Source organism: Danio rerio, chromosome 22 (assembly GCF_052040795.2).
Source record: "Danio rerio strain M-AB ecotype USA chromosome 22, GRCz13ab, whole genome shotgun sequence".
NCBI classification, from domain to species: Eukaryota; Metazoa; Chordata; class Actinopteri; order Cypriniformes; family Danionidae; genus Danio; species Danio rerio.
The window spans coordinates 41,050,982-41,077,715 of NC_141042.1; the positions used below are offsets into that span (position 1 = coordinate 41,050,982).

Consider the following 26,734-nt stretch of genomic DNA (forward strand, 5'->3'; position numbering starts at 1 on the left):
GTCCCCATCTTGTGAATGAAAACAACAACCATCTTTGGTCTACTGCTCAGTATGGCAGGCTTATGGCCGCCAACGAGCTCTTTCAGAAATTGTAAACATTTTATATAGGCACTATCTTTATAAATAGACTGCATAGTTGCAATCTAAACAACTACATTCTCCACTAAATTAGCCTCAAAAGTACATTATGTTGTCTAACAGCAGGAGTATTTGTCAAACTGTAGAGCGTCCTCTGTATGTGGGCGGAGTAAAGCACAAAGGTGAAGGGTGAAATATCTCACGGCTATCAGCCAATCAGATTCAAGAACCAGACAGAGCAGTTGTATAAATATACATAATGCCCTCTTCATTGCTCTTTTGCAGGTTTTGCAAATCTGCCCCAAAGACATGCGAGCCGACATCTGCGTTCATCTCAACAGGAAGGTGTTCAAAGAGCACCCTGCGTTTCGCCTGGCCAGCGACGGCTGTTTAAGAGCTCTCGCTATGGAGTTTCAGACCATCCACAGCGCGCCGGGAGACCTCATATACCACGCGGGCGAGAGTGTGGACAGCCTCTGCTTTGTGGTGTCGGGGTCTTTGGAGGTCATCCAGGATGATGAAGTTGTTGCAATTTTGGGTAAGTATGATTATACCAGTGCTCTTCGGTCTACTGCTACTTAGAGCTGCACAATTAAGCGTTAAAAAAAAACGCGATCTCGATTCGAGCCCCTAGACGATCTTAATCCAGCATTTGTACGATTCTGTCAATCATATTTTCAAGTTCAGGAGAGAAGAAAAGGCGGCTGCACGAGTCTTTTCAGTGTTTCACACACGTTGCTCAGTGACATTGACACCTCCAAATGATGTTGAATGAGACACACACTGTATTTATAAGGTATAATTCCCCTAAAAATGCAATTTTTGTCTTCATATAATGATGTTTTCACGATCGGGAAATCACACGTGACGTGAACTGCTGACCACGCGCGTCTACTTTAGTGAACAGAACCTGCATATGTTACAAGTAATACAGTTGTAAATAATATTCAGTTTGTGGCACAGAGTGATCGTTTGGGAGCCGCGCGCGAAGTATAAACAAGCACTTAGCAGTCAAAATGGGAATGACTATGGGATGAGGGATCCGGAACTGCTAAAATGCTAACTCGCTTCCAGGTTTTTGCATACAGATTGACACCATAGTTCCCCCACTCTCTAATCCAGCCAGTTTCCTCTAGAGGTGCACCCATAGTGTCCTGTGATCCATGTAAAATGTGCAGCTATTCTCCAGTTGTTACCCTGAAGGTATCAAAACGCCTAATGGGATTCATTTCTCAACGTCCTCCCCTGTTTTTCCGTGTTTTCTCTCAGGAAAGGGCGATGTGTTCGGCGATGTGTTCTGGAAGGAGGTGAATTTGGCTCAATCCTGTGCAAACGTGCGAGCGCTGACCTACTGCGACCTCCACATCATCAAGCGGGACGCTTTACAGAAGGTGCTGGAGTTTTACACCGCCTTCGCCGGACACTTCTCACGCAATCTGGTGCTCACCTACAACCTGAGGAAAAGGGTGCGTATTTCAACACTAGATGAAGCATCCCAAAGTGAGTTGGGGGATTTTTAGGCATGTTTAATATCTGAAGATGGCACGCTATTATATACAGGGCTTGACATTAACTTTTTTGATCAACATCCACTAGAGGTGTGAACCTATACTGGTCTCACGGTTCGGTTACGATTATCATGCCATCGATTCGGTTCAATTCGATATCTCGGTGCATCACGGTGCATTGACGATGTTTTCCATATATAGTGTTATATTTTAGGAGGGGGAGGCTATAACATGCTGTCTGTATAAACACACAGACACACAGCAACACACTGTCTCTCATTCAAACACATTCACAAACATAGACAGCATCAAACAAACAAACACACACACAAACACACTTAAGCCCTTGTAACAGGGAGAGCTCGTGCAGAGCGGAGGAGAAAAACGAAAAAAAACCCCGAAAAAAATAAGCACTTTTCCGACAGTCCCTTACAGAGAGCTCCTCACAGCGCGAGCTCTGCCGACTAAAGTAAACGCAGACTGCGAGGGCTTAAACAGAGCAGTGCTCATAATGTCGAGTGAAAAAAAGAAAGACAGCTGTGAAACATAACCAGCTTTGTCTTTCTGTAGGAAACACACTTAAGATCTTTTTAGGGTAAGAGTTTTTTGAGTTATTGCCATCTATAACTGAAAGTGTGTCAGGAAAATCGAAAACAAAACCAACTGAAGCGCGCTCATTTCTGGCGCCCCACTGGATATACAGCGCCCTAAGCATTTGCCTATGGTGCCTATGCCACGGGCCGGCCCTGAGTTGGCTGAGTGTTGTAAATAACGGCGCTCACCTCCCTCGCGACAGAGCGCATAGGAGATCAATGACGTCCCTACATAATATCCGGTTATGGTTATTACTGAATCGATACCGAATTGTCCGCGTTTGCATCGCGGTGCACCGAAGAAACAATTAATTTTGACACCCCTAACATCCACTGTGGCTAGTAGATTTTTCAACATTACTAGCCACTCGCCAACAGGCCCGGAGCAAGCTGAACTACCGCTTTAGGCAAAGGACGGTAATGCCGCCCTCAACCCTAACGCGAAAGGGGGGGAGGTTAGGGAGGGGGGGTACGCCGCCCTCTTTATTATTATCTATTATTTCAAGAGTTCACACTTAGCTCATGATTTATACATAGCTTGTTTGGCATGCTGTCCCGGTAGAGAGCCCTGAGCTCAAGGGATCCTCGAGCCCAGGGCTCCCCCCCTTTTGCAGGGCGAGTGGAGATTGAGCTCAGGTCTATATTAAACTCCCTGCTGCTGAGGCCAAGGCGAACTTCCTGAGAGTAAGACATTATAAAAAAGGTTTAGGCTTGTTTTATCTATAATATAGAGCACATTTGGATGGTGGGAGGAAACCGGGGAACCCGGGGGAAACCCACGCGGACACGGGGAGAACATGCAAACTCCACACAGAAATACCAGATGGCTCAGCGAGGACCCAACACCATTGGTATTCTTGCTGTGAGGCAACAGTGCTAGTCACTGGGCCACCGTGCCGCCCATTCTGGATAAAGGAGGAAGAAGGGGAGGAGAGGGGGGTTTCTTCCAGACGAAGATAATTGTAGAAAGGAAATGAGGATATATATAGTGATTTGGGATCCTTTGATTGGAGGATCATAATTAGTTATTGTGGACCAGCTGGGTAAATCATGAGCACATGCTCCTCTTGAAATTAGTTTAAAACTAAACTTCACTTATATTGACACAACGTGTCAAAACAAAGAAAATAAAGCTGTATAGGTGCACTTTTTAATTAAACAAACTTTTCTTATATAAAAAAAAAAACTTTACATTTAAAAAAATAGTTATTGTCATGTCTCTAAAATATGCACAGTAATCGGTCCTGGCTAAAAGTCCCAGATCAGCAGTGTACTACACTTAAAAGGGGAGTAATCTCTCATTAAAGCAATGTTATTGTAAACAAATATTGTTAAACCATATTAAAAAAATAACTGTAAGCAAAAGAAAGCAGGTGAAACATACCATGCACACGGTTAATATAGGCCTGTTAATAATCTGTTCATAGAATAATTAAAATGAATGCAATGACCGCCGCTGCTATTCTTACAAAAGAATATGTGTATTATTTTTATCTTGAGCTCTTGAAAGCAGCAGGGGTCTGTTCTTAGTACGTGGATTACTCAGTTAGCTGGATTTGGATATTGACGATTTGACATGATCCAGGATCGTTTCGTTCTTCAAAACTGATCTGAGAGTTGTTGTCATGGCAACAGTTCTGCTAGCTCAAACCTGATCGGAAGCAGGTTCAAATCATATAAACAGGATTAGATCAGCTCAGTGCATGCAAAGATAGAGAAAGTATGTACCGAATTCTGATATTTTCTTTATATACACTTGGGAAAATAGTAAATAGTAATAGTAATATTTTAACTATATATATAAAGTTATAGTTATTAATAAAATAAATAAAGTTATATATATATATATGTATATTAATAAAACTGCAATTAAGCAATCTGCACCCCCGAAATAAAAATACAAAGACTGCCACCTGGTGGTGCAAAGAGGAATCTTATTGATATGAACTTTTTAGATCTCTTTAGTACAAATTGTGTATAATAGAAATGCAGAATATGTGACTTTTAAAACAATAAATAATACATTAATGCAGTCGTAATCATGTTTTGGCAGTTAATATGCCAGTGATTTGATGCTTCACAAAAGTTGCAGACGCCTTTCACAAAATCAAAATGCTTTTGTAAACATCCAGTTATTCCATAAAGTGATTAATAAACCGGCTGCTATAATAAAGAAAATATTTTCTAAATGTAGAACTAAATACATTGATATGCATTGAAATACATGATGAATACTCTTGACACAAGTGTAAAGCCTGCAGCTCACAACAAATGTGGAAGGTTATTGCGTGTCATATTTAACAAACCGTTGACTGCTAATTTGATGTAATTTTGCTCACATGGATAATTGAATATTAATCAGATGATGTCATTACGCTGCTGTGCCGTCAGCCAATCGTTGCATTGCTGATCATGATTTCGAGGATGGATAGATCTGTCCTTCACAACACACGCAGCGATCTCAGATCAGTTCATCCAGACATTCTAATCTGATTCGCGAACTTGTTTGAAGAATCAAATTAGTTAGTCAGTTATCAAGATTAACAGATCCAGCATCTGCCAAATCATCTTAGATCATTTAAGCGAGGTACGAAGAACCGACCCCAGGACTGTGAGTGAACGATCATCGCTCTTTGTCCAGTCTATTTCAAACTGATCACAGCAGTTGCGCTTCCTCTAGGCATGGTTGCTTTACGTTCAACACAAGTTAGTTTTCAATCCCAGGGATCACACGCAATCTCTAAGCACCTCTTTTATTTCAGAAAGGGCTGTACAGTACGTGAATCTGCTTTTAACTAGCCAACAAAAACATAAACAAATGAGCTGACATCTATAGTTGGGTCTGAATGATCATCATCTTTGCGCCGTGTCATTGGTTTAGTGATTATGTTCTGTTCTTCAGCTGTCAAACATCATTTACAGCCGCTCTTCCGTGACAGCTTTTCATTAATATCACAGCCGGTGCGGTGGCTCGATTTCATCTGCCTTTTGTCTCAGCGTTTGTCAACTACATCGTGTCCACGTGGAAATGTGGACAAACTGCTTTAAATTCACGTCTGGTTTCTCAGCGTAAGCACTTTTTACACTGAAGTGATTATGAAGCCGACTGAGCCGGAAGATGTATTCCCTGTAGCCCTCCGTTTCTCATAGGGAGCGAGGCTGAATACTGAATACGCTGCTTTTCTGTTCTGGCTTTACTTGTAAAGGCTTTTTCAATGTATTGCATTGCGTTTAATGGAAAGCTGTGTCAAGAATTGAACATTCTGGTATCGTTTACTTGTCCAAACTGCTAAAAAAATATATGTTTTAGTCTTGTTTCTAAAACAAATATCTAAAAATTAAGAAATCGAGAAGCAATTTTTGTTGTTAGACAAGCAAAAAATATTGTTTTGTTTTCAGAAATGAAGAGTTTTTATTTAAAAACAAGCAACATAATCTGCCAGTGCATGAGGATAAGAGAAATAATGTTGTTTTGGCTTTAAAATGAGATCATTTCACTCATTAGCAGATTATTTTGCTTGTTTTGCTCTGCATTTTAAACTAATATTTCTAAAAACAAGACGATATATTTTATAATACAATACTTTTTTGTCATTATTTTGTGGACGTCAAATAGACGTCAAGGTTTTGACATCAAATATTCGGTCATTGTTTACTCGCTTTTACTTTTATAGCTAAAACAAAATATACACAGACAAATCCCATTCCTATTAATTTAGTTTACTGTTAACCATGTTTCTGTAAAAATATACAGTAACAAAAATACTGTGTTTACATTTAAAGCACCATTTATCTTGCTGTATATGTATTTACAGAACTACATGCATATCTTTACTGTAGAATATACAGTAATGTTCACAATGCAACTTTAATATATAGTAACATACAACATAACTGTCTTACAGTAAAGTACAGCTCATATTACAGTTAAATACTGTGCAATTTACTCAAAGCCATAACAGTGTACCCGATACCTAAATCCAATAACCATTACAGAATTACTGCATAAGAAGAATGTAATAGTTGTATGTGATGCCTTTGATGATCTGTTTGTTCCGTTATTTTAAAACGAATAAAAAAAACAAAAGTAAGAAATGTGTTGAAGAAATCTGCTCTCCGTTCAACAGAAATTGGGGGAAAAAATACAGTGGGGCGAATAATTTTGTCTTCATATTGGACACTTAAATGCATAGACAGAGGGGAATATTGCAGTGTGATGGAACAAACTATACACTAGGGATGTAATGACGGCACGTGTGTGTTTTTGAATAGCTGACTGTATTGAAGAGCGTTATTGTTTGACATTTCAAGGTCATTTCCAAATTGATGCCATTGATTGCATGATAAATCAAAGCTCCGCTCGCTGCATTAAAGGATATAGAGACTGATTGGTTTTCTCTTTGGCCTGGTCTTATAGCTGTGATTTATTTCACTCAGAAGATGGAGCAGTTAAAGGGCTAAAGCAATCAGAGGCTGTGTGTGTGTGTGTGTGTGCTTGTGCATGTGTGTGCGTGTCAGAGCATCTTCTAAATCTGATTTTGTATATGAAAATAGCACTGTGAAATATTATTATTGTTCATAATTATTAGAGACGAGTTTCAATAACTCATCTCTAATAACTGATTAATTTTCTCTTTGTCATGATGACAGCACATAATATTAGACTAGATATTCTTCAAGACACTTCTATACAGATTAAAGTGACATGTAAAGGCTTTACTAGGTTAATTAGGGTAACTAGGCAGGTTAGGGTAATTAGGCAAGTCATTGTATATCGATTGTTTGTTGTGGAGACAGTCGAACAAATATATACTGTAGCTTAAGGGGGCGAATAATATTGACCTTAAAATGGTGTTTAAAAAATTTATAACTGGTTTTCTTCTAGCTGAAATAAAACAAATAAGACTTTCTCCAGAAGAAAAAATATTATAGGAAATACTGTGAACATTTACTGAATCTGTTCAACATCATTTGGGAAATATTTAAAAAAGAAAAGAAATTAAGAGGGGGCGAATAACTCTGACTTCAAGTGTTTATTGCACAATAACAAAATATCGCAATGTTCGATTTTTCCAATGTCCTGCAGTCCTAGGGCGCTATCATACACCCGGCGCAGTGTGGCGCAAGGTGCGGCGCAATACTTGTTTGGTAGTTTCAGCTTGGCGCAAGAGTGGTTTTTAGGCGTTGCGCTACGCTGTTTAAATAGCAAATGCATTAGCGCTCATATGTGCGCCCATAGGTGTTCTGGTCTAAAAAGGAAGGTGTTCTGAGGCGGACCGCTGGTGCGTCGCTATTTTGAGAAACTATAATAGATTTTTCATTAGACCAAAACTAACCCGGTCTAAACTCCAGCGCAGAGTTGCACCTGGCTTACACACTGCTTAATACACACAAGAGAGCAATAGGCAAATATCTTTACATATGAAAACATTTAAATATTAAGGATATATATAGGATATAATAAGAATAGATATAGGATATAAATATAAAGGATTAAAATATTACAAAACATATTATTTTCTAGTCGACATAAATATGAAAAATCACTGCTTTATGTCTTCTTCATCTCGGGAGGCTTTTTCAGTTCCTTCATGACAATTTGCTTCTGTATAATGTTATTATTATTAGCAGTATTATTTATTATATCCATATTTATATTTGTTTTATTAAAAACAAGCTTAGATTTGTCCACCTGTCAGGTTTTAGACCATATGGGGCGCAGCATGTGTTTTAGGATGTAACTCAGGTTTTTGAGCACACTTCATTATTATTGTTCATTTATTCGTTTGCTGGAAATTAGAACTGAATTTAGAAATAGTTTTGAAACGAATATTTGCGCTTAACAAACAAAATTATTTATTTATAGGCTAATTGATGTCTGTGTGTAAAGGTTTCCCTATCCAAGAGTGAAAGTGATCCATTATCTCTCATTCTCACGCAGTAGATGCTCTGTTTAACTGTTTTCTGTTAATAAACTGTTTACTGTTTACTGTTTGCTTGTGAAATGCTCATTTTTTCCACTTAGACTTACTTTACGTCCTGCAAATAGTGAATGCGCTCTTGGCGTGACGCAGCTGACTCTTAAAGGGAATGGGAGATGAGACTCTGATTGGTTTATTCTCAAAACACACCTATAACTCATTAAGAAAATAAACTCAACCCTTTTAGACCAAGGGCCATAGCGCAAAGCGGATTTTCCCATCCTTAAATTAACAAAAACGTGTTCTGACACGCCCTGAAAGCGCTTGCGCCCTGCGTTTTGCGCTCTGCGCATGGACCGTCAAAATAGAGCCCCAAGTGTGTGTGTGTTCGGCATGGCTGTAGTTCACAGTAATGGTCTTATTTGTGGAGGTGAGATTGTGTATCTAAGCTCCTCTGTGTATGTGTGTGTGACTGTATTATGCCGCTACAGCCTCATCAGATCCACCTTACTGCTTAGACCTGAAGTGTGTGTCTGCTCTGCGTGTGATGAACATGAGAGACGGAGGCGAAGATTAGATTTTGTAACGGTCAGAAAAACGGCCATGTAGAGTCGAGAGCTGAACACAAAGTCAGTCTGACCTTAGAAGAAGAGATCACTGAAACCTGATACAGAGGTATCTTCATCATCATCATCATCTTGCTCGCTCTCACACACACACACACACACACACACACACACACACACACACACTCTCTTTTTCTCTCGCTCTCTTTCGAGTCATGATCTTTATTTATATAATGGCTTTGTGCAATGTAGATTGCATCAGTGTAGCTTAAAGTACACATGAAATCTAAACTAACCATGTTGATTTTGTTAGCTCGCATTGCTAGTTTTGAGGTGAATTCATCTGTGCATGTTAAGAAAAATAAAACGGTTTGCCCTTGTAATCTTCAACCGAAGTCAGAAAATGTTTGTTTTGAGTTCAATCCTCTGATTAGGTCAGTCTGAGGTGTTGGGGCGGGGCTAACACACTTAACCACGCCCCTCCAGCTGTCAACACACAAAAATGATGAGCAGGAGGAGTCTGTTAGGTTGTAATAACTCTTTACAAAGGCGAAGCAGTGGCGCAGTAGGTAGTGCTGTCGCCTCGCAGCAAGAAGGTCGCTGGTTCGAGCCTCGGCTCAGTTGGCGTTTCTGTGTGGAGTTTGCATGTTCTCTTTGCATTCACCTGGGTTTCCTCCGGGTGCTCCGGTTTCCCCCACAGTCCAAAGACATGCGGTACAGGTGAATTGGGTAGGCTAAATTGTCCGTAGTGTATGAGTGTGTGTGTGAATGTGTGTGTGGATGTTTTCCCAGAGAGGGGTTGCGGTTGGAAGGGCATCCGCTGCTTGAAAACTTACTGGATAAGTTGGCAGTTCATTCCACTGTGGCGACCCCGGATTAGCCGACAAGAAAATGAACTCTCCACAAACCCTTTTCCCCATCTTTCTGAATGAAACACCTACTCGGCTACATCCAATCAGCTCGCAGTCGAAAAGACAAGCCACGCCCACTATTTTCTCATTTAATATGTATGCTCCACATGGCTTTGACAATGACACATCTGGACCCTTGAATCTCTCTTCTGTCTGTGTTCTGCAATGGACAGATCTGTGTCTTAGATCGTCCTCTAGATCTACCCACTGGACGCTGGTATTGATCACAGAGCGCTCTGGGAAGCAATCAGCGTCATATTAATTCAGACAAATCTCTCTTGCGTTTCACCTTCCCTTAACCCTCATCCCTTTCTTTCCTGCATCTCAGGTCAAGCTTTTTTCGTGATCCTCATTGGTTTTTGTTTGTGTGAGTCCCTCAGACTCATCCTTTATTTACATCCTCCTCTGTTTTCTGCTGTCTCTGTAGTATTTATCGATCTGTGGCCGTCACTGTATCTGTCTGTATAGGATAATCAAACCACACAGCTGGACACTTCAGGATGGATGTACTGGAACAACCGCTTATTTATTCAAGAGTTTGATTGACAGGATGGTGTATGATCACGTCCTCTAGAAATGGAGTTTTGTTATTGAGTGCACATTGGCTTGGGGAACCTGAAAATATGCAGTTTTTTGTTTTTTGTGATGATTCTAATGTGTGGAAACATAAATAATTAAATAAATATCTTAACACATTTTAGTATCTATTAATACATAAATAATTTGGGAGAGATTTGTTTTATTTTCATGGCGCTTTCAGGTATTAAATTTAATCCTAAGCTTGGCAAATGTGAATTGACTAACCTTAAGGGTCTCTGATTTCCTCATTCATTTTCTTGTCGGCTTAGTCCCTTTATTAATCTGGGATCGCCACAGCGGAATGAACCGCCAACTTACCCAGCAAGTTTTTACGCAGTGGATGCCCTTTCAGCCCCAACCCATCTCTGGGAAACATCCACACACACATTCACACACACACTCCCATACACTACAGAAAATTTAGCCTACCCAATTCACCTGTACCGCATGTCTTTGGAATTTGGGGGAAACCCACGCGAACGCAGGGAGAACATGCAAACTCCACACAGAAACGCCAACTGACCCAGCAGAGGCTCGAACCAGCGACCTTCTTGCTGTGAGGCGACAGCACTACCTACTGCACCACTGCTTCGCTCTCTCTGATTTCCATCAAGTTTTTTTAAAGAGCAGCTCACTGTAGTATTGGTAACCGAGCAACCAACAGTAAACAAGGCAAGCCTAATGGAGACAGCTGATTGGTCACTTAGATGTGATGTTCTCTAAATCAGGAGTTCCCAAACTTTTTGACCTGCGACCCCCAACATGACAATGCCAGTGACTATTATGTAACATTATGTAATTACGTTGAATTATGTAATTCTTATGGTTTAATAAAAGTAAATAGATGTTTGGAAATCACCAGGCGACCCCCCCTTTCATTGTCTAGCGACCCCTCGGGGGGTCCCGACCCCCACTCTGAGAACCACTGCTCTAAATCAGAGTTTGTTCGACAGATGCATTTCTGATTCTGAATTCTTATGTTAGGATGGAAACCTGTCTTCAATTTTCATCTGACATGTTGGCTGTCAATCATTTACAAACAAGCTTCAGGCAGAACTCTGTGGACCCCTTATACGATGCTTTCGTGACCCTTGGCAGTTCCAGGTTACTACACTCTTTCATTGTATGCAAGAAGTGTGTGGTAAGTCCTGTGAAAGAAGCAGTTGTGAGGATTTTAAATGACATGAATGGGAGTAAATGATGATCAAATTGGAGCCGAGGATCTTCGCCTGAACCCGAAGGAACCCGACGGGTCCCAGCAGGTTCGGGCTTAATTTCAATTCTTTTAGATGGGGTATAGCTGGGCTCGGGCTTGCCTTCCAGCGCGCGTGGTAAATGAACAGTCATTCACTTAAAGGGTCACGAAACACCAAAACACATTTTATAAGCTGTTGACAGTGGTATATGTGTCCCACACTGCTGAAAACACTATTGCTTGCGTTATTTCAAGCAAATTGGTACTTCCGGTTTGAAACGAATTTTTGAAGCTGCGTCACGGTCATGAGATAATAGCGTGTATTCCAGCGTGTAGACTGGACGTCTGTGCCAGAGTGTGTCTTATTACGTCTTACAGTGTGCTGCATTAATGCATGAGTAAGGCTTGGTTCAAACCAATCAGCGCGCTCTATTGTGCAACTTCATTAATATTCATTACTGTCACAGTGTTTAGACGACAGAGACGCCACGTTGTGTTGGCAAAACAAGCGTGAAGTGTTGCTTTTATAGTTTGCTGCAGTTCAGTTTTGTTTTCATTTTCTCTCTGTGAGAGCTCAGCTGGAGTCACGTGTGGATTAACAGTGTACACGACGCTCGACAACAATAACTTACATGTCTAAGGAGGAACATTGTTTACCTGAGAGCTGTTCTCATCTGCAAACGCTGAGATCCGGATTCGCTTGTAGTCTCCTCTTAATAAAGACGCGGCTCTAGTTGCTGGTGATTGTCCTGTCTCTACAGATTTGGTTAGTGAGCGACCAGTGCTCTTTGTTTATTCAGTTTGTTCGTATCGAACTAAGTTAACTATTGCACCGAGTGTAAACATGTTAGCACCACAACCAAACTTTAACCTCGTGTAGGATTTTCACCTCATTTTGTGACCGGAATAACACACGCGGCTTTCTGACACTACCTGCCGTATGCATCTAAGTTTCCGGGAAATGCTGAGTTTTTTTTTTCTCTCATTCGCCGTGCGGTATCAAACATTGCATGAAAAATACACGCTTAGAGCAGCTCCCCGAATCAAATATCTCGTTTGTCGCGAGGGACATGAATGAATTCCCTGAATGAAAGAGCCAAACTGCAGTTAAAGTCCACCATTTAACAATTTGGCAAATAATTTGACAACAGATGTCCATGTAAACACAGTCACTTTGTCCCCTGTGTGTGTGTATTTTGACTCTGAAATTCAGCGGGCCCAAATAGACACTCCCACACCAAGCCTCTTTTCTTCCTCCAACACTCCCCCCTAAACAGAGCTGGACACGCCCACTTCTCTGACTTTTTCCAAAGTAGAGGTGTGAAAACACCCTGCTGAAACGAGGGGGTTTCATGGCCCTTTAAGTATAGTGCTTAAAGAGCTCATCAACTTCTACTCAAGTCACTTTTATGATAGAGCACTTTTACTTTTGCTTAAGTCTGGGTCTCTAGTACTGTATTCATCTCTGCTTATCAGGCCTAACTTTTATAGCTTGACTACAGCTCTAGATTAAATACTTAAATTTCATATTTGGAAGCACCAAGACAATTGACCAACTGTATCCTAAATTATGTTCCTATATGTACTGTAACAATAGCAAATCTCTTAAGATATATTACATTCAGAAGAGGGATTTAGGTCACATCCAACCCTGGGGAAGGCACCTAGTCTAATGTTTGCCCACAAAAAGTGCTGAGCGAGGTTGTTGAACTAGTTTGAGCAGAGCGACTGAATGGGGAATGTTGTATAAACTCAATGCATCTCATACATCATTTTTTAAAACATGTGCGATGTCTGATGCTCTTTGCCTTCATTACATACATAAATGTCATCGTTTTCACTGTCCATTTTACCTGACCGTCATCACCTAAAGGTCATTGAGGCAGTCTGCAGTGTTGGCTATAATCATTGAGCTGCAATGTGAATACTCCATTTGAAATGATGCTAATATTTAATTCTGAAATAATCAATAGCTTACAGTAGTCGTGGCGTGGTGTGTTTCAATGAGATAAGATTGGCCACTTCAGAGCTGTCATTTATCTTTGAGACGAGCAATTGTTTCCTGTCACCTCTATGCTAATGGAAGTCCATTTTTAAGCCCTGTTACTGTATTGATCATCATGAGCGGTAAACTGTCACTCGAGTGAATAAATAATGATGGAAGCTTGTGTCGGATACATTTCCAATCCAGACTCGAGGGAATTTGTGCTGGTGGTGCAATTATCTAACTGGCTCTGCTTAAAGCAGGCGTGGCCAACCCTGTTCCTGGAGAGCCACTGTCCTGCAGATTTCAGTTGCTACCCATATCAAACACACCACGCTGGAATTATCACATGGTGTTCAGGTCCTATTTAATTGGTTCAGGTCCCCCCCGGTTTAAAGACTCAAATAAAATCATTACTGGAGGATCTTCTGGTCCCTTCTTGGAGCATTCAATCATTTACTCCCATTCCAAGTCGTCATAACTGCTTCTTTCAAAGCACTTTTTTACATACAATGAAAGAGTTTAGTAATCTGGAAATGCCAACCCTGCTGAAAAATCCAGCTTAAACCAGCCTAGGCTGGTTGGCTGGTTTTAGCTGGTCGACCAGGCTGGTTTTAGAGGAGTTTTGGCCACTTCCAGGCTGGTTTCCAGCCATTTCCAGGCTGGTCTTAGCTGGTCAGGCTGGGAGATAACCAGCTAAAACCAGCTTGACCAGCCTAGCCAGTCTGGGAGCCCAGCCAAAACCAGCTATGTCCAGCTTAAACCAGGCTGGTCAAGCTGGTTTTAGCTGGATTAGGCTGGTCATTTTCCAGCCTGAACAGCTAGGACAAGGCTGGAAATGGCTGGAAACCAGCCTGGAAATGGCCAAAACCCCTCTAAAACCAGCCTGGTCAACCAATTAAAACCAGCCAACCAGCCTAGGCTGGTTTAAGCTGTTTTTTTCAGCAGGCTAAGAAAACTTTGTTGTTGTTTTCAGACATGGCAATAAACTATAAACCTCTCTAGCCCACAAAACCTATTAACTTTAGCTTTGACACGACAGAAAAATGACACTACTGAATATTGTCCGCCTCCAGTCCTCACCGCACATCTCATAGCCATCCGTCTGAGCTGATAGAAAATCCATTTATTGCTGCTCTTCACGGGTGTGTGTGTGTGTGTGTGTGTGTGTGTAAGGATTCATGCGACCTGGTGAGCAAACACAGTTTGCTGAGTCAGTCTGTGGACAGGAATGAATTAACAAACTAACATCGTTAACAGCTTCCACACACACACCTGTGTTTGGCCTGTATTTACAGTTGACGTCAGAATTATTAGCCCCCCTGCATATTTCCCCCCCAATATCTGCTTTAGGTTTATTTTTCAGCACATTTCTAAACATAATAGTTTTAATAGCTCATCTCTTATATCTCTGCCATGATGACAGTAAATAAACAGTAACTGTATCTATATTTTCATTTTATGGCACATTTAAGATGCATTTGTGTACATTTTGATGTTGTTATGTCGTACAGCTTAAACGTTGAACACATATTTATGAGTTAGTGAACGCAATAAAGGAAGCCACTATCCAACACGAGGAGTCAGTACAGGGATCTTGCTTTCACTGAGCCACCGGGTTCATTTATAATTCATTAAAAAACAAGAGAGCTCATTCTGGCAGGGTGTGGAAAGCTGTTGTACCCCGTTTCACACGAACACAGCATCAAATATCTGCAGGGCGTTATGATCCTCTATCATTTTGGACAATTTTCACTGTCTAGAAGCTGAAGGCACATTTGAGACCCAGATAGATAACTGTTAGGTATTTAGCAATGAAGCTAGAGTCACCCGGCACACAGAAGCCCTGAACATGACGCAAATCCGCGTCTGTCCTGAAGTGAATTTATCGTGCGAATGAAGCGGGTAAACTCAAAATGTTTACGTGCCTATTTACTCGCGAATAGCGTGATTTGTCCGCGCTTGCTGCATCTGGTGAAAATGGCCAGAAGAATAATGGTTGAAACTGAGCCTGGTTCCTCTCGAGGTTTTTCTTCTTTCACCTCGTCAATAGACGATTCACATGGCCGCCATTTTCAAAAGCGAAATCGAGGCTGCGGTGGGAAGAAACCCGGAAGTATCATTGGGAGTTACATAGGAATGTTGTGTAGCTGGCTGTATATCTTATCAGCGAAGAGAAAGTGACACAAATTCATCATTTCTTCGCCTTTCAGGTGACCCGAAGGTCCTTTCTGAATGAATGGTGAATGTAAAAAGGGATAACAAGAGCTCGTTTTCAGCTAAGTTAAGGGAAATGGCACTAGTTAGCTAACGTTTTCTTTCCCAAACACCCGTTTTAGATGCCATTCATCAAACTCGAGTTAATGAACTGATTCTTTCACTATATTAGACTTGTCATGATACTGAATTAAAAGAAAGACCGGCAATTTCACGCTAAGATTTAAGGCAATGTTGATTGCTTTCTTAAAGCAGCGCTGATTTGCCATTGTGTTCACGTGCTCAACAGAAATGATTGTGATTGGCCGAGAAGGTCATCAGTTCACCCACCGCTGTATACCGAGCACAAACACAGACGAGCCGAGCGATCTGCTTGATGATTCGACTGATCTTGACGGCTGCTTCGCGCTACAGTCCGTGTGTCTGTGTTTGCACTGGGTGAACAGCGGTAAACGGAGTGCAAACCAAACACAGATACACGGAGACTGAAGCGCGAAGCCGTGAAGATCACTCGAGTCATCCGCGCTCAGCAGCGCTTCCATGCGGGAAATAGCCGGGTTTAAAACTACAGGACCAGGACAACACTATCACAGACAACACGAGGGTGTGCTGCAGAGGACTGCAGTGTTTATCAATCACCGGGTTACATAGGCTGAAGCAGGAAAGCGTCCTCACGGTGTTTAACTAGTGCCATGAGCTGAGGCCTAGGAGGACACTTAAGCGCATCACAGAGATTGTGATCTTGTTTGATGCAAAATTGCTTTTATTTGTTTAAAATAAACTTACTGAATAATATTTAAGTGATGTTTACACCATTTCTGCATTTTGAAATCTCGGCAGCAGCTGGAGGTTTGTAGTACACAGCATGTTACTGCAATGTTTACAGTGCTGGTCCTTTACTTCCGGGTTTCTTCCCACCGCAGCCTCGCTTTGGTTCTTTAAAATGGGTGAAATAAGCGTATTGGTGAAGTTTGTTCCTCGCCACTGTCGCCTCTGGCTTGCTTGGTTTGGGATCTGTGTAACTCTATGATCATTCATTAAGAAGTGTCCTTTCTCTGTTGTAAATCCTACAGATAGTCTTCCGCAAGATCAGTGACGTGAAACGAGAGGAAGAGGAGATGCTGCGGAGGAAGAACGAAGCTCCTCTGAATCTCCCTCCAGATCACCCGGTGCGGCGTCTTTTCCAGCGCTTTCGCCAGCAGAGAGAGGCTCGTCTGGCAGCGGAGCGGGCCAATCAGGTAGAGCAGGACGTGGAGAAAGGTAAATCAGAGCAAACCGTGGTGAAAGAAATCACCTCACCCACCAGCATCATCACCGTAACAGAGAGTCCAGCAACATTGAATACCTTATCCCCGACCACACCATCCACCAAAACATTATGCAGAGCAAAACTGAACACTCCCCTAGCCCCGAACACAGCACAAAAATCAGCAGAGGCTCCCAAAAGTAAAGGCTGGAGTCGGTTTAAGGAAGCCACGGCCAAATCTGACCTCTCCTTAAGTTCTGTGTCCAAAGCCGAGTCCATGGAGATGCTGCCGGACAGGACTAAATCTCAAGATGAGTTATTATCCCTGAAGAAGACAGACTCCTGCGATAGTGGCATCACCAAGAGTGACCCACGCCTAGACAATATGGGCAGTGCCGGGACCCCTCAGGACCGGAGCCCGGTTCAGCCTGAAGAAAAGCGCCTGTTTTACCCTATCCCGGAGCACAGTCTGCAGGCCTGCTTCTCGGAGCTAAGGCAAGATCTGCAGGGGGATATCCACTCGCTGGGCTGCAGGATGAGTGCACTTGAAGGACAGCTGGCCGAGATGCTTAGACTGCTCGCAGAGAGAAACTCCTCAGGACCTGCAGAGCTGCACCACATTTCAAGACCAAACTCGCCTGATTCAGAAAAGGATGACAATATATCTTCATAATATGTGTTTTAATGGGATTATCCACCCAAAACAGTATCATATAGGCCCAATATCACTTGTTACATCCCTACAATATGTAACTTTCAGTGATCCAACACGTGAGCATTTATTTTCAGTTAGCAAAAGCAAATGGTTACCCTTTTTTCAGTCTATTTAAACTGTTGAAATCCATAATACAGTGCATCTGGAAAGTATTCACAGCGCTTCTCTTTTTCCACATGTGTTTATGTCACAGCCTTATTCCAAAATGGATTAACTTCATTGATTTCCTCTAAGTTCTACACACAATCCCCCATAATGACAATGGGAAAAAAGAGTTTCTGAAATTGTTGCAAATTTACTAAAAATAAAAAGCTGTAAAATCAGATGTATGTCAGCTCAACTCTACTCACTTTATTTCTATAGCACTTTCACAAATCACAATGATTACCAAAGTGCTGTACATACAACACATAAAACGCATGTAAAATATACATAAAACCAAAAAACATAAACTCACATCACATGATTAAGAGCTAAAGAAAATAAGTGTGTTTTCAGTGACCTCTCTTAAAGAGAGTGGGAGATCGTTCCAGAGTCTTGGAGCTGCTACCGGGAAAGCTCTATCACCTCGTCATTTTAAGCGTGATCTAGGAACTTGCAAATAGAGTCGATCCATAGAGCGAAGAGATCTCACAGGTTGGTGCATAATAATTAGCTCAGAGATATACTCAGGGGCCAGGCCATGGAGGGATTTATAAACGTACAACAGAACTTTGTACTGAATTCTAAACTGGATTGGCAGCCAGTGTAGAGTAACATGTACAGGTGTACTTGTGTACTTCTCGTTTTTTTGTGCCTGTTAAAAGCCTGGCAGCTGCGTTCTGGACTAGCTGCAGTCGCGAGAGAGAGGATTGACTCACACCCAGATACAATGCGTTGCAATAGTCCAGACGAGAAGAGATAAAAGCATGAACAACTTTCTCCAAATCACTGAAAGAGAGGACAGACTTCAGCTTGGCAATATATCTAAAATAGAAAAAACTATTTTTGACAACCGCATTAATTTGCAGATCAAATTTTAGCTCTGAGTCAAAAATGACACTAAGACTCTTTATCGAGGAATGTATTTTCCCAGGAAGCAATGACAGATGCCATTAGAGTCTGAACCTTTTTGGCCAAAAACAATGAATTCGCACTTGTCTTCATTCAGTTGGAGAAAGTTATTTGCCAACCAACACTTTACATCATCAAACAATTAAGCAAAAAATCAGTATTCACAGCCTTTGCTCAATACTTTGTTGACGCACCTTTGGCAGCGATTACAGCCTCAAGTCTTTTTGATTATGATGGCACAAGCTCTGCACACCTGTCTGGGAATTTTTGCCCGTTCCTCTTTGCAGTACCTCTTAAGCTCATTCAACGGTGTACAGCCATTTTCAGATCTCTCCAGAGATGTTTAATAGAATTTAGGTCTGGGCTCTGGCTGGGCCACTCAAGGACATTCACCGAGTTGTTGTGAAGCCGCTTCATTGATATTCTGGCGGTGTGCTTTGGGTCATTGTCCTGCTGGAAGATGAAGCGTCGCCCCAGTCTGAGGTGGAGAGCACTCTTGTGCAGGTCTTCATTCAGGATGTCTCTGTACATTGCTGCATTCATCTTTCCCTCTATCCTGACTAGTCTTCCAGTTCCTGCTGCTGAAACACATCCTCACAGCATGATGCCAACACCACCATGCTGCACTGTAGGGATGCTGTTAGCCTGCTGATGAGCGCTGCCTGCTGTTCTCCAAACGTAACGCCTGACGTTTACTCCACACAGTTCAGTTTGAGTCTCATCAGAGCAGAGAGTTTAGTTTCTGATGCTCTGAGAGTCCTCCTTTGGTAAACTCCAGGCAGGGAGTGTCTTCCATCTGGCCGCTCTACCATACAGATGCCTGATTGGTGGATTGCTGCACAGATGGTTGTCCTTCTGTAAGGTTCTCCTCTCTCCACAGAAGAACGCTGGAGCTCAGACAGAGTGACCATCGGGTTATTGATCACCTCCCTGACTAAGGCCCTTCTCCACTGATCACTCAGGTTAGATGTCCAGCCAGCTCTAGGAAGAGTCCTGGTGGTTAAACATCTTCCACTTACGGATGACGGAGGCCGCTGTGCTCATTAGAGCTTCCAGAGCAGCAGAAATGTTTCTGTAAGCTTTCCCAGCCTTGTGCCTCCACAATTCTGTCTTGGAGGTCTACAGACAATTCCTTTGTCTTCATGCTTGGTTTGTGCTTTGTCATGCACTGTGAACCCTGGGCCCTTATATAGACAGGTGCCTTTTCACATCATGTCCAATCAACTGAATTGAGCACAAGTGAACTCCAATGAAGCTGCTGAAACATCTCAAGAATGATCAGTGGAGACAGAATGTACCTGAGCTTCACGCCAAAGACTGTGTGTAAAATTTTGAGAAAATTAAGGAATTTAATTAATTTTGGAATAAGGCTTTAACAAAAAAATGTGAAAAAAGTGAAGCGCTATCAATATTTTCCAGATGCACTGTAGATTTTGATGTTTCCTCCAACAACTTTTAACGTTAAAGAATTGACATTTTCATGGTAAGCTGTCTATTTGGTTAACGTGTACCGTTTTTTTAAATTTTTTTATTAGAAAATACTATGGAGCTTGTTTATGTACTAAAATGCAAATGCAAAAATGACCAGATTTCCCCTGTTGGTGAATTCCTGATCGCAAAGTTTGTTTATTTTTAAACTGCATATGAATTGTGACTCGTTTATTTTATATGAACTTCAACATGCAATAAGAGGACATTATAGTCCTGATTTTGGCCCATTATTATGGCCCATTATTTTGTAATATCAAAAAAGTATACGTGCAATTATGTATTTACCATTGTTAGCAAATGCACGAAGCTAACAGATTAGCTGGTGGTTAAGCAATACTGATATAACTGTGTAAGTTCATAAACGAGGCGTCGATGTGAGAATAAATGAAGCATGAAATAGGCTGCAGTGGTGTTCATGTAGCATGTGATTTTTAGCACTCTCGCCAGAAATCCATAGCCATTTATGAAGTCCTTTTTGTTTTGTGAATGTCAAGAAGGTGTCGGAGTGTTTTTTTGTTTGGTAGCGCGTCCGAAACATTGAAGTGTTGAACATTTTGCAGAATTTGCACTTGAACGGGTTTATTGTTTGAGTCGATGTACAGTATATCCTGTATGCACTGTGACTCGATGGGACTCCTTGATTGTACTTTCTTTTCTATTTTGATTTTAGTTGAAATGATATCAGAAAAATGAAACGCTTGAATAATAATAGTTATCTTAAAGACACGGTTCACCCACAAATTGAACTCATCCTTCACTTGTTCCAAACCTTTCCAGCAGACACAGGATGTCAACATGACGTCAGATTTACGTTGCATTTTGTTAGGAAATTAAAATCAGGTTGATGTCAATACCCAACGTCAGGCTGACGGCAATGTCCAACACATCCTAAAATCAACCAAATATCAACGTCTAATGATCATACAGCTTGGCATTGTGTGGACGTTACCACTGTGACGTCAATCAGATGTTAGATTTTGGTTGTCATACCTGACGAATAAATGTCAGCATTTGACGTCTATATGACGTTTTAAGATATTGCCTCGACGTTTGATTGTGGTCACTTTCCAACGTTCAACCTAAAATCAACCAAAAATCAACAACTAATGATGTTACAGCTTGACGTTGTGTGGAAATTAGCACTATCACATCTGTCAGATGTTGGATTTTGGTTGCCATACCTGACGAATAAATGTCAGTATTTGACGTCAATATGACGTTGGCTCGATGGTGGATTTTGGTGACTTTCCAACACAACCAAAAGACAACCAAATATGAACCTCCAATGAGGTTACAGGTTGACGTTGTGTGGATGTTAGCACTATGACGTCTATCAGATGTTAGATTTTGGTCACCATACCTGACGAATAAATGTCAGCATTTGACGTCAATATGTCGTTGTTTTAAGATATTGGCTCAACGTTGGATTTTGCTCTCTTTCCAACACAACCAAAAAACAACCAAATATCAACGCCTAATGATGTTACAGCTTGACGTTGTGTGTACGTTACCACTATGACGTCTATCAGACGTTGGATTTTGGTTGCCATACCTTAGGTATTTGATGTCTAGATGTTGACTCGATGTTGGATTTTAGTCACTTTTCAACACAACCAAAAAACAACCAAATATCAACGTCTCATGAAGTTACAGCTTGACGTTGTGTGGATGTTAACACTATGACGTCTATCAGATGTTAGATTTTAGTCACCATACCTGACGAATAAATGTCAGTATTTGACGTCAATATGTCGTTGTTTTAAGATATTAGCTTAACGTTGGATTTTGGTCACTTTCCAACACAACCAAAAAACAACCAAATATCAACGCCTAATGATGTTACAGCTTGACGTTGTGTGTACGTTACCACTATGACGTCTATCAGATGTTAGATTTTGGTTTCCATACCTGATGAATAAATATTAGTATTTGACGTCAACATGTCGTTGGTTTATGATGTTGGCTCCACGTTGGATTGTTGTCACTTTCCAACGCAACCAAATATCAACATCAAATGATGTTATAGCTTGACGTTGTGTGGACATTACTATTATGACTATTGACTATTGATAGGGACACTATGCCGTCTATCAGACGTTGGATTTTGGTTGCCATACCTTAGGTATTTGATGTCTAGATGTTGACTCGATGTTGGATTTTAGTCACTTTTTAACACAACCAAAAAACAACCAAATATCAACGTCTCATGAAGTTACAGCTTGACGTTGTGTGGACGTTACCACTATGACGTCTATTAGATGTTGGATTTTGGTTGCCATACCTGATGAATAAATATTAGTGTTTGACATTAATATGATGTTGGGTTAAGATGTTGGTCTAACGTTGGATTTTGGTCACTTTCTAACAACCTAAAATCAACCAAATATCAACCTCCAATTATGTTACAGCTTGACGTTGTGTGTACGTTACCACTATGACGTCTATCAGATGTTAGATTTTTGGTTGCCATACCTGATGAATAAATGTCAGCATTTGACGTCAATATGACGTTGGCTCAATGGTGGATTTTGGTGACTTTCCAACACAACCAAAAGACAACCAAACATGAACCTCCAATGGCGTTACAGGTTGACGTTGTGTGGATGTTATCACTATGACGTATATCAGATGTTAGATTTTGATCACCATACCTGACGAATAAATGTCAGTATTTGACGTCAATATGTCGTTGTTTTAAGATATTGGCTTAACGTTGGATTTTGGTCACTTTCCAACACAACCAAAAAACAACCAAATATCAACGCCTAATGATGTTACAGCTTGACGTTGTGTGTACGTTGCCACTATGACGTCTATCAGATGTTAGATTTTTGGTTGCCATACCTGATGAATAAATGTCAGCATTTGACGTCAACATGACGTTGGTTTGAGATATTGCCTCGACGTTGGATTGTGGTAACTTTCCAACGTTCAACCTAAAATCAACCAAAAATTAACAATTAATGATGTTACAGCTTGACGTTGTGTGGAAATTAGCACTATCACATCTGTCAGATGTTGGATTTTGGTTGCCATACCTGACGAATAAATGTCAGTATTTGACGTCAATATGACGTTGGCTCAATGGTGGATTTTGGTGACTTTCCAACACAACCAAAAGACAACCAAACATGAACCTCCAATGGCGTTACAGGTTGACGTTGTGTGGATGTTATCACTATGACGTATATCAGATGTTAGATTTTGATCACCATACCTGACGAATAAATGTCAGTATTTGACGTCAATATGTCGTTGTTTTAAGATATTGGCTTAACGTTGGATTTTGGTCACTTTCCAACACAACCAAAAAACAACCAAATATCAACGCCTAATGATGTTACAGCTTGACGTTGTGTGTACGTTGCCACTATGACGTCTATCAGATGTTAGATTTTGGTTGCCATACCTGATGAATAAATATTAGTATTTGACGTCAATATGTCGTTGGTTTATGATGTTGGCTCCATGTTGGATTGTTGTCACTTTCCAACGCAACCAAATATCAACATTAAATGATGTTATAGCTTGACGTTGTGTGGACATTACTATTATGACTATTGACTATTGATAAGGACACTATGGCGTCTATCAGATGTTGGATTTTGGTTGCCATACCTTAGGTATTTGATGTCTAGATGTTGACTCGATGTTGGATTTTAGTCACTTTTCAACACAACCAAAAAACAACCAAATATCAACGTCTCATGAAGTTACAGCTTGACATTGTGTGGACGTTACCACTATGATGTCTATCAGATGTTGGATTTTGGTTGCCATACCTGATGAATAAATATTAGTATTTGACATTAATATGATGTTGGGTTAAGATGTTGGTCTAACGTTGGATTTTGGTCACTTTCTAACAACCTAAAATCAACCAAATATCAACCTGGACGTTACCACTATGACGTCTATCAGATGTTAGATTTTGGTTGCCATACCTGATGAATAAATATTAGTATTTGACGTCAATATGACGTTGGTTTATGATGTTGGCTCCACGTTGGATTGTTGTCACTTTCCAACGCAACCATGTTATAGCTTGACGTTGTGTGAACATTACTATTATGACTATTGATATGGCCACTATGGCGTCTATCAGATGTTGGATTTTGGTTGCCATACCTTAGGTATTTAACGTCTAGATGTTGACTCGATGTTGGATTTTAGTCACTTTTCAACACAACCTAAAATCAACCAAATATCAACGTCTCATGAAGTTACAGCTTGACGTTGTGTGGACGTTACCACTATGACGTCTATCAGATGTTAGATTTTGGTTGCCATACCTGATGAATAAATGTCAATATTTGATGTCAATATGACGTTGGTGTAAGATGTTGGTTAGAGGTTGGATTTTGGTCACTTTTTAACACAACCTAAAATCAACCAAACATCAACGTCTAATGATGTTACAGCTTTACGTGTGGACGTTACCACCATGACGTCTATCAGATGTTTTATTTTGGTTGGCATACCTGACATATTTAACGTCTAGATGTTGAGTTGATGTTGGATTTTGGTCACTTTCCCACACAACCAAAAATCAACCAAATATCAACATCATTAGACATCAAAATAACGCTGCTCCTAGACGCTGTCTAGACATTAAGTTTTGACCTCACAACCTAAATCTGACCTAATATTAACGTAGTGACATTGTGTGCCTCCTGGGTTTTCCTTCTTCTGTTGAACAGTAAAGAAGATAATTCGAAAAATGTTAGAAACCATTGACTTCAATATTTGTTTGTGTTTCCTACATCGTAACATCCATGAATTAGCATTTTTTTCATATTTTGTGATCAATATTTCCTCATATATTTCTGCTGTAGAGTTGCATTATGGGATTTAGATTTTTCTTCCAACAAATTTTAACCTCGAAGAGTTGTAAAAAGTGACGTATGAACATTTGTAATAGTTTGCAGTGCTGTATTGTGTGTGTTGGTGTTGTATATTACAGGGGTTCCCAAACTTTTTAGCATGCGACACCTAAAATAATAATGCCAGTGACTCGCGACCCCCAATATCCTCTGAGGTGGTTATAAATACAGAAAACTTGCATGCAATGGCGCACACACACACCAATAAACCAAAGTCTATTCTTCGTTTAATTTTTTTTATGTATGTCAGTGCTGTAAATGGGCCAGTAAGTTTAAGCTGGTGTTATAAAATCAATCTGCTGCATCTGACGCTATTGCTGTCTTTAATATAATGTATTTACCCCAGGGGTCACAAACCAATAGAACAAGTAAATAAGCTACTATAGTAACTATAAATGACTGTTTTTTCTCTTCAGTTGGTTATGGATAAAATATGGTAAGTCTTATGACCTAATAATAATAAGTAGATTTTTGGAAATCACCAGGAAACCCCCCTTCATTGTTCCACGACCCCCACTTTGAAAACCACTGGAATATTACACTGCAGCAACCTTGTAATATACTGCAGCACATTTTCTGTTACTTAATACTCTATATTTTATGTTTTAACCATTATATTATTAATTCAAACGACTAAAATGTCAATAATAGTCACTTTGTCAAACTGCAGAGTTGAATTTTCAACGTAAAAAGTCGACAGAGCAGAGATCAACATCCCATAATGCAATTCACCACCCTAAATAAACACAAAACACTACTATGGAAGTCAATAGTTACCGGTTTCCAACATTCTTCGAAGTGTCTTCCTTTGTGTTCAACAGTAAAAGGAAACTCATAAAGGTTTGGAACACATGAGGGTGAGTAAATCATGAGTACGATCACGATTTGAGCACTCTAAGTGTGGGCTAGCTCTTAACAAAAGCCGTGTTTCTTTTATTATTTCCTCATTTCTTTGCTAGTTTTGCACAATCCAGCTTTAAAGATTCAATGGTTAATAATATTTTTTATCAGGATGTTTATTGCAGCAAAAGGGTCAAATGTTCAGACCATGCACTGCTGCCGATTTGTCTTTTTATTTACGTTGTTTCCACTTACTTGACTGCGTAAATATGCATATATACACACACATGCGCAAAGACAATGATTTCACTTTGTGAATAAATTCATGAAAACTGAATCTATTTTATTTTCCTGTGCATCTTTTGTTTATCTGAACAATGATCCCTACTGAAAAATCCAGCTTAAACCAGCCTAGGCTGGTTGGCTGGTTTTAGCTGGTCGGCCAGGCTGGTTTTAGAGGGGTTTTGGCCATTTCCAGGCTGGTTTCCAGCCATTTCCAGCCTGGTCTTAGCTGGTCAGGCTGGGAGATGGCCAGCTAAAACCAGCTTGACCAGCCTAGCCAAGCTGGGAGCTTAAACCAGGCTGGTCAAGCTGGTTTTAGCTGGATCAAGCTGGTCATTTTCCAGCCTGACCAGCTAAGACCTGGCTGGAAACCAGCCTGGAAATGGCCAAAACCACTCTAAATCCAGCCTGGCAGACCAGCTAAAACCAGCCTAGGCTGACTTAAGCTGGATTTTTCAGCAGGGTGAGGAATCAATTCATTTTCCTTCGGCATAGTCTCTTATTTTTCAGGGGTTGCCACAGCGGAATGAACCGCCAGCTATTCCAGCATATGTTTTACGCAGTGCATGCCCTTCCAGCTGCAACCCAATACTGAGAATCACCCATACACACACAAACTCATACATTACAGCCAATTTAGTTCATCAATTCTCCTAAATCACATGTGTTTGG

At 40.7% G+C, this 26,734-nt stretch overlaps 1 protein-coding gene and 1 long non-coding RNA gene across 3 annotated transcripts in view; one reads left to right on the forward strand and one right to left on the reverse strand.

The window, feature by feature from the left end:
• kcnh1b (potassium voltage-gated channel, subfamily H (eag-related), member 1b) overlaps positions 1-20,458 on the forward strand; it is a 52,636-nt gene extending 32,178 nt beyond the window's left edge. Inside the window, exons 9-12 of one of the 2 annotated variants that reach the window (XM_087302246.1) lie at positions 364-616; positions 1,348-1,544; positions 16,626-17,843; positions 18,725-20,458. In XM_087302246.1, the coding sequence (XP_087158372.1) occupies positions 364-616; positions 1,348-1,544; positions 16,626-17,471 (1,296 nt within the window). In that variant the 3' untranslated portion in view covers positions 17,472-17,843; positions 18,725-20,458. 2 annotated transcript variants of the gene reach the window in all.
• LOC147838659 (uncharacterized) lies at positions 18,732-26,120 on the reverse strand. The gene is made up of 3 exons (XR_015522443.1): positions 23,961-26,120; positions 21,774-22,489; positions 18,732-21,417 (listed from the first exon to the last, which is right to left on the reverse strand). It is a non-coding gene; the product is annotated as an uncharacterized LOC147838659 (long non-coding RNA).
• Positions 26,121-26,734: the final 614 nt, after the last annotated feature.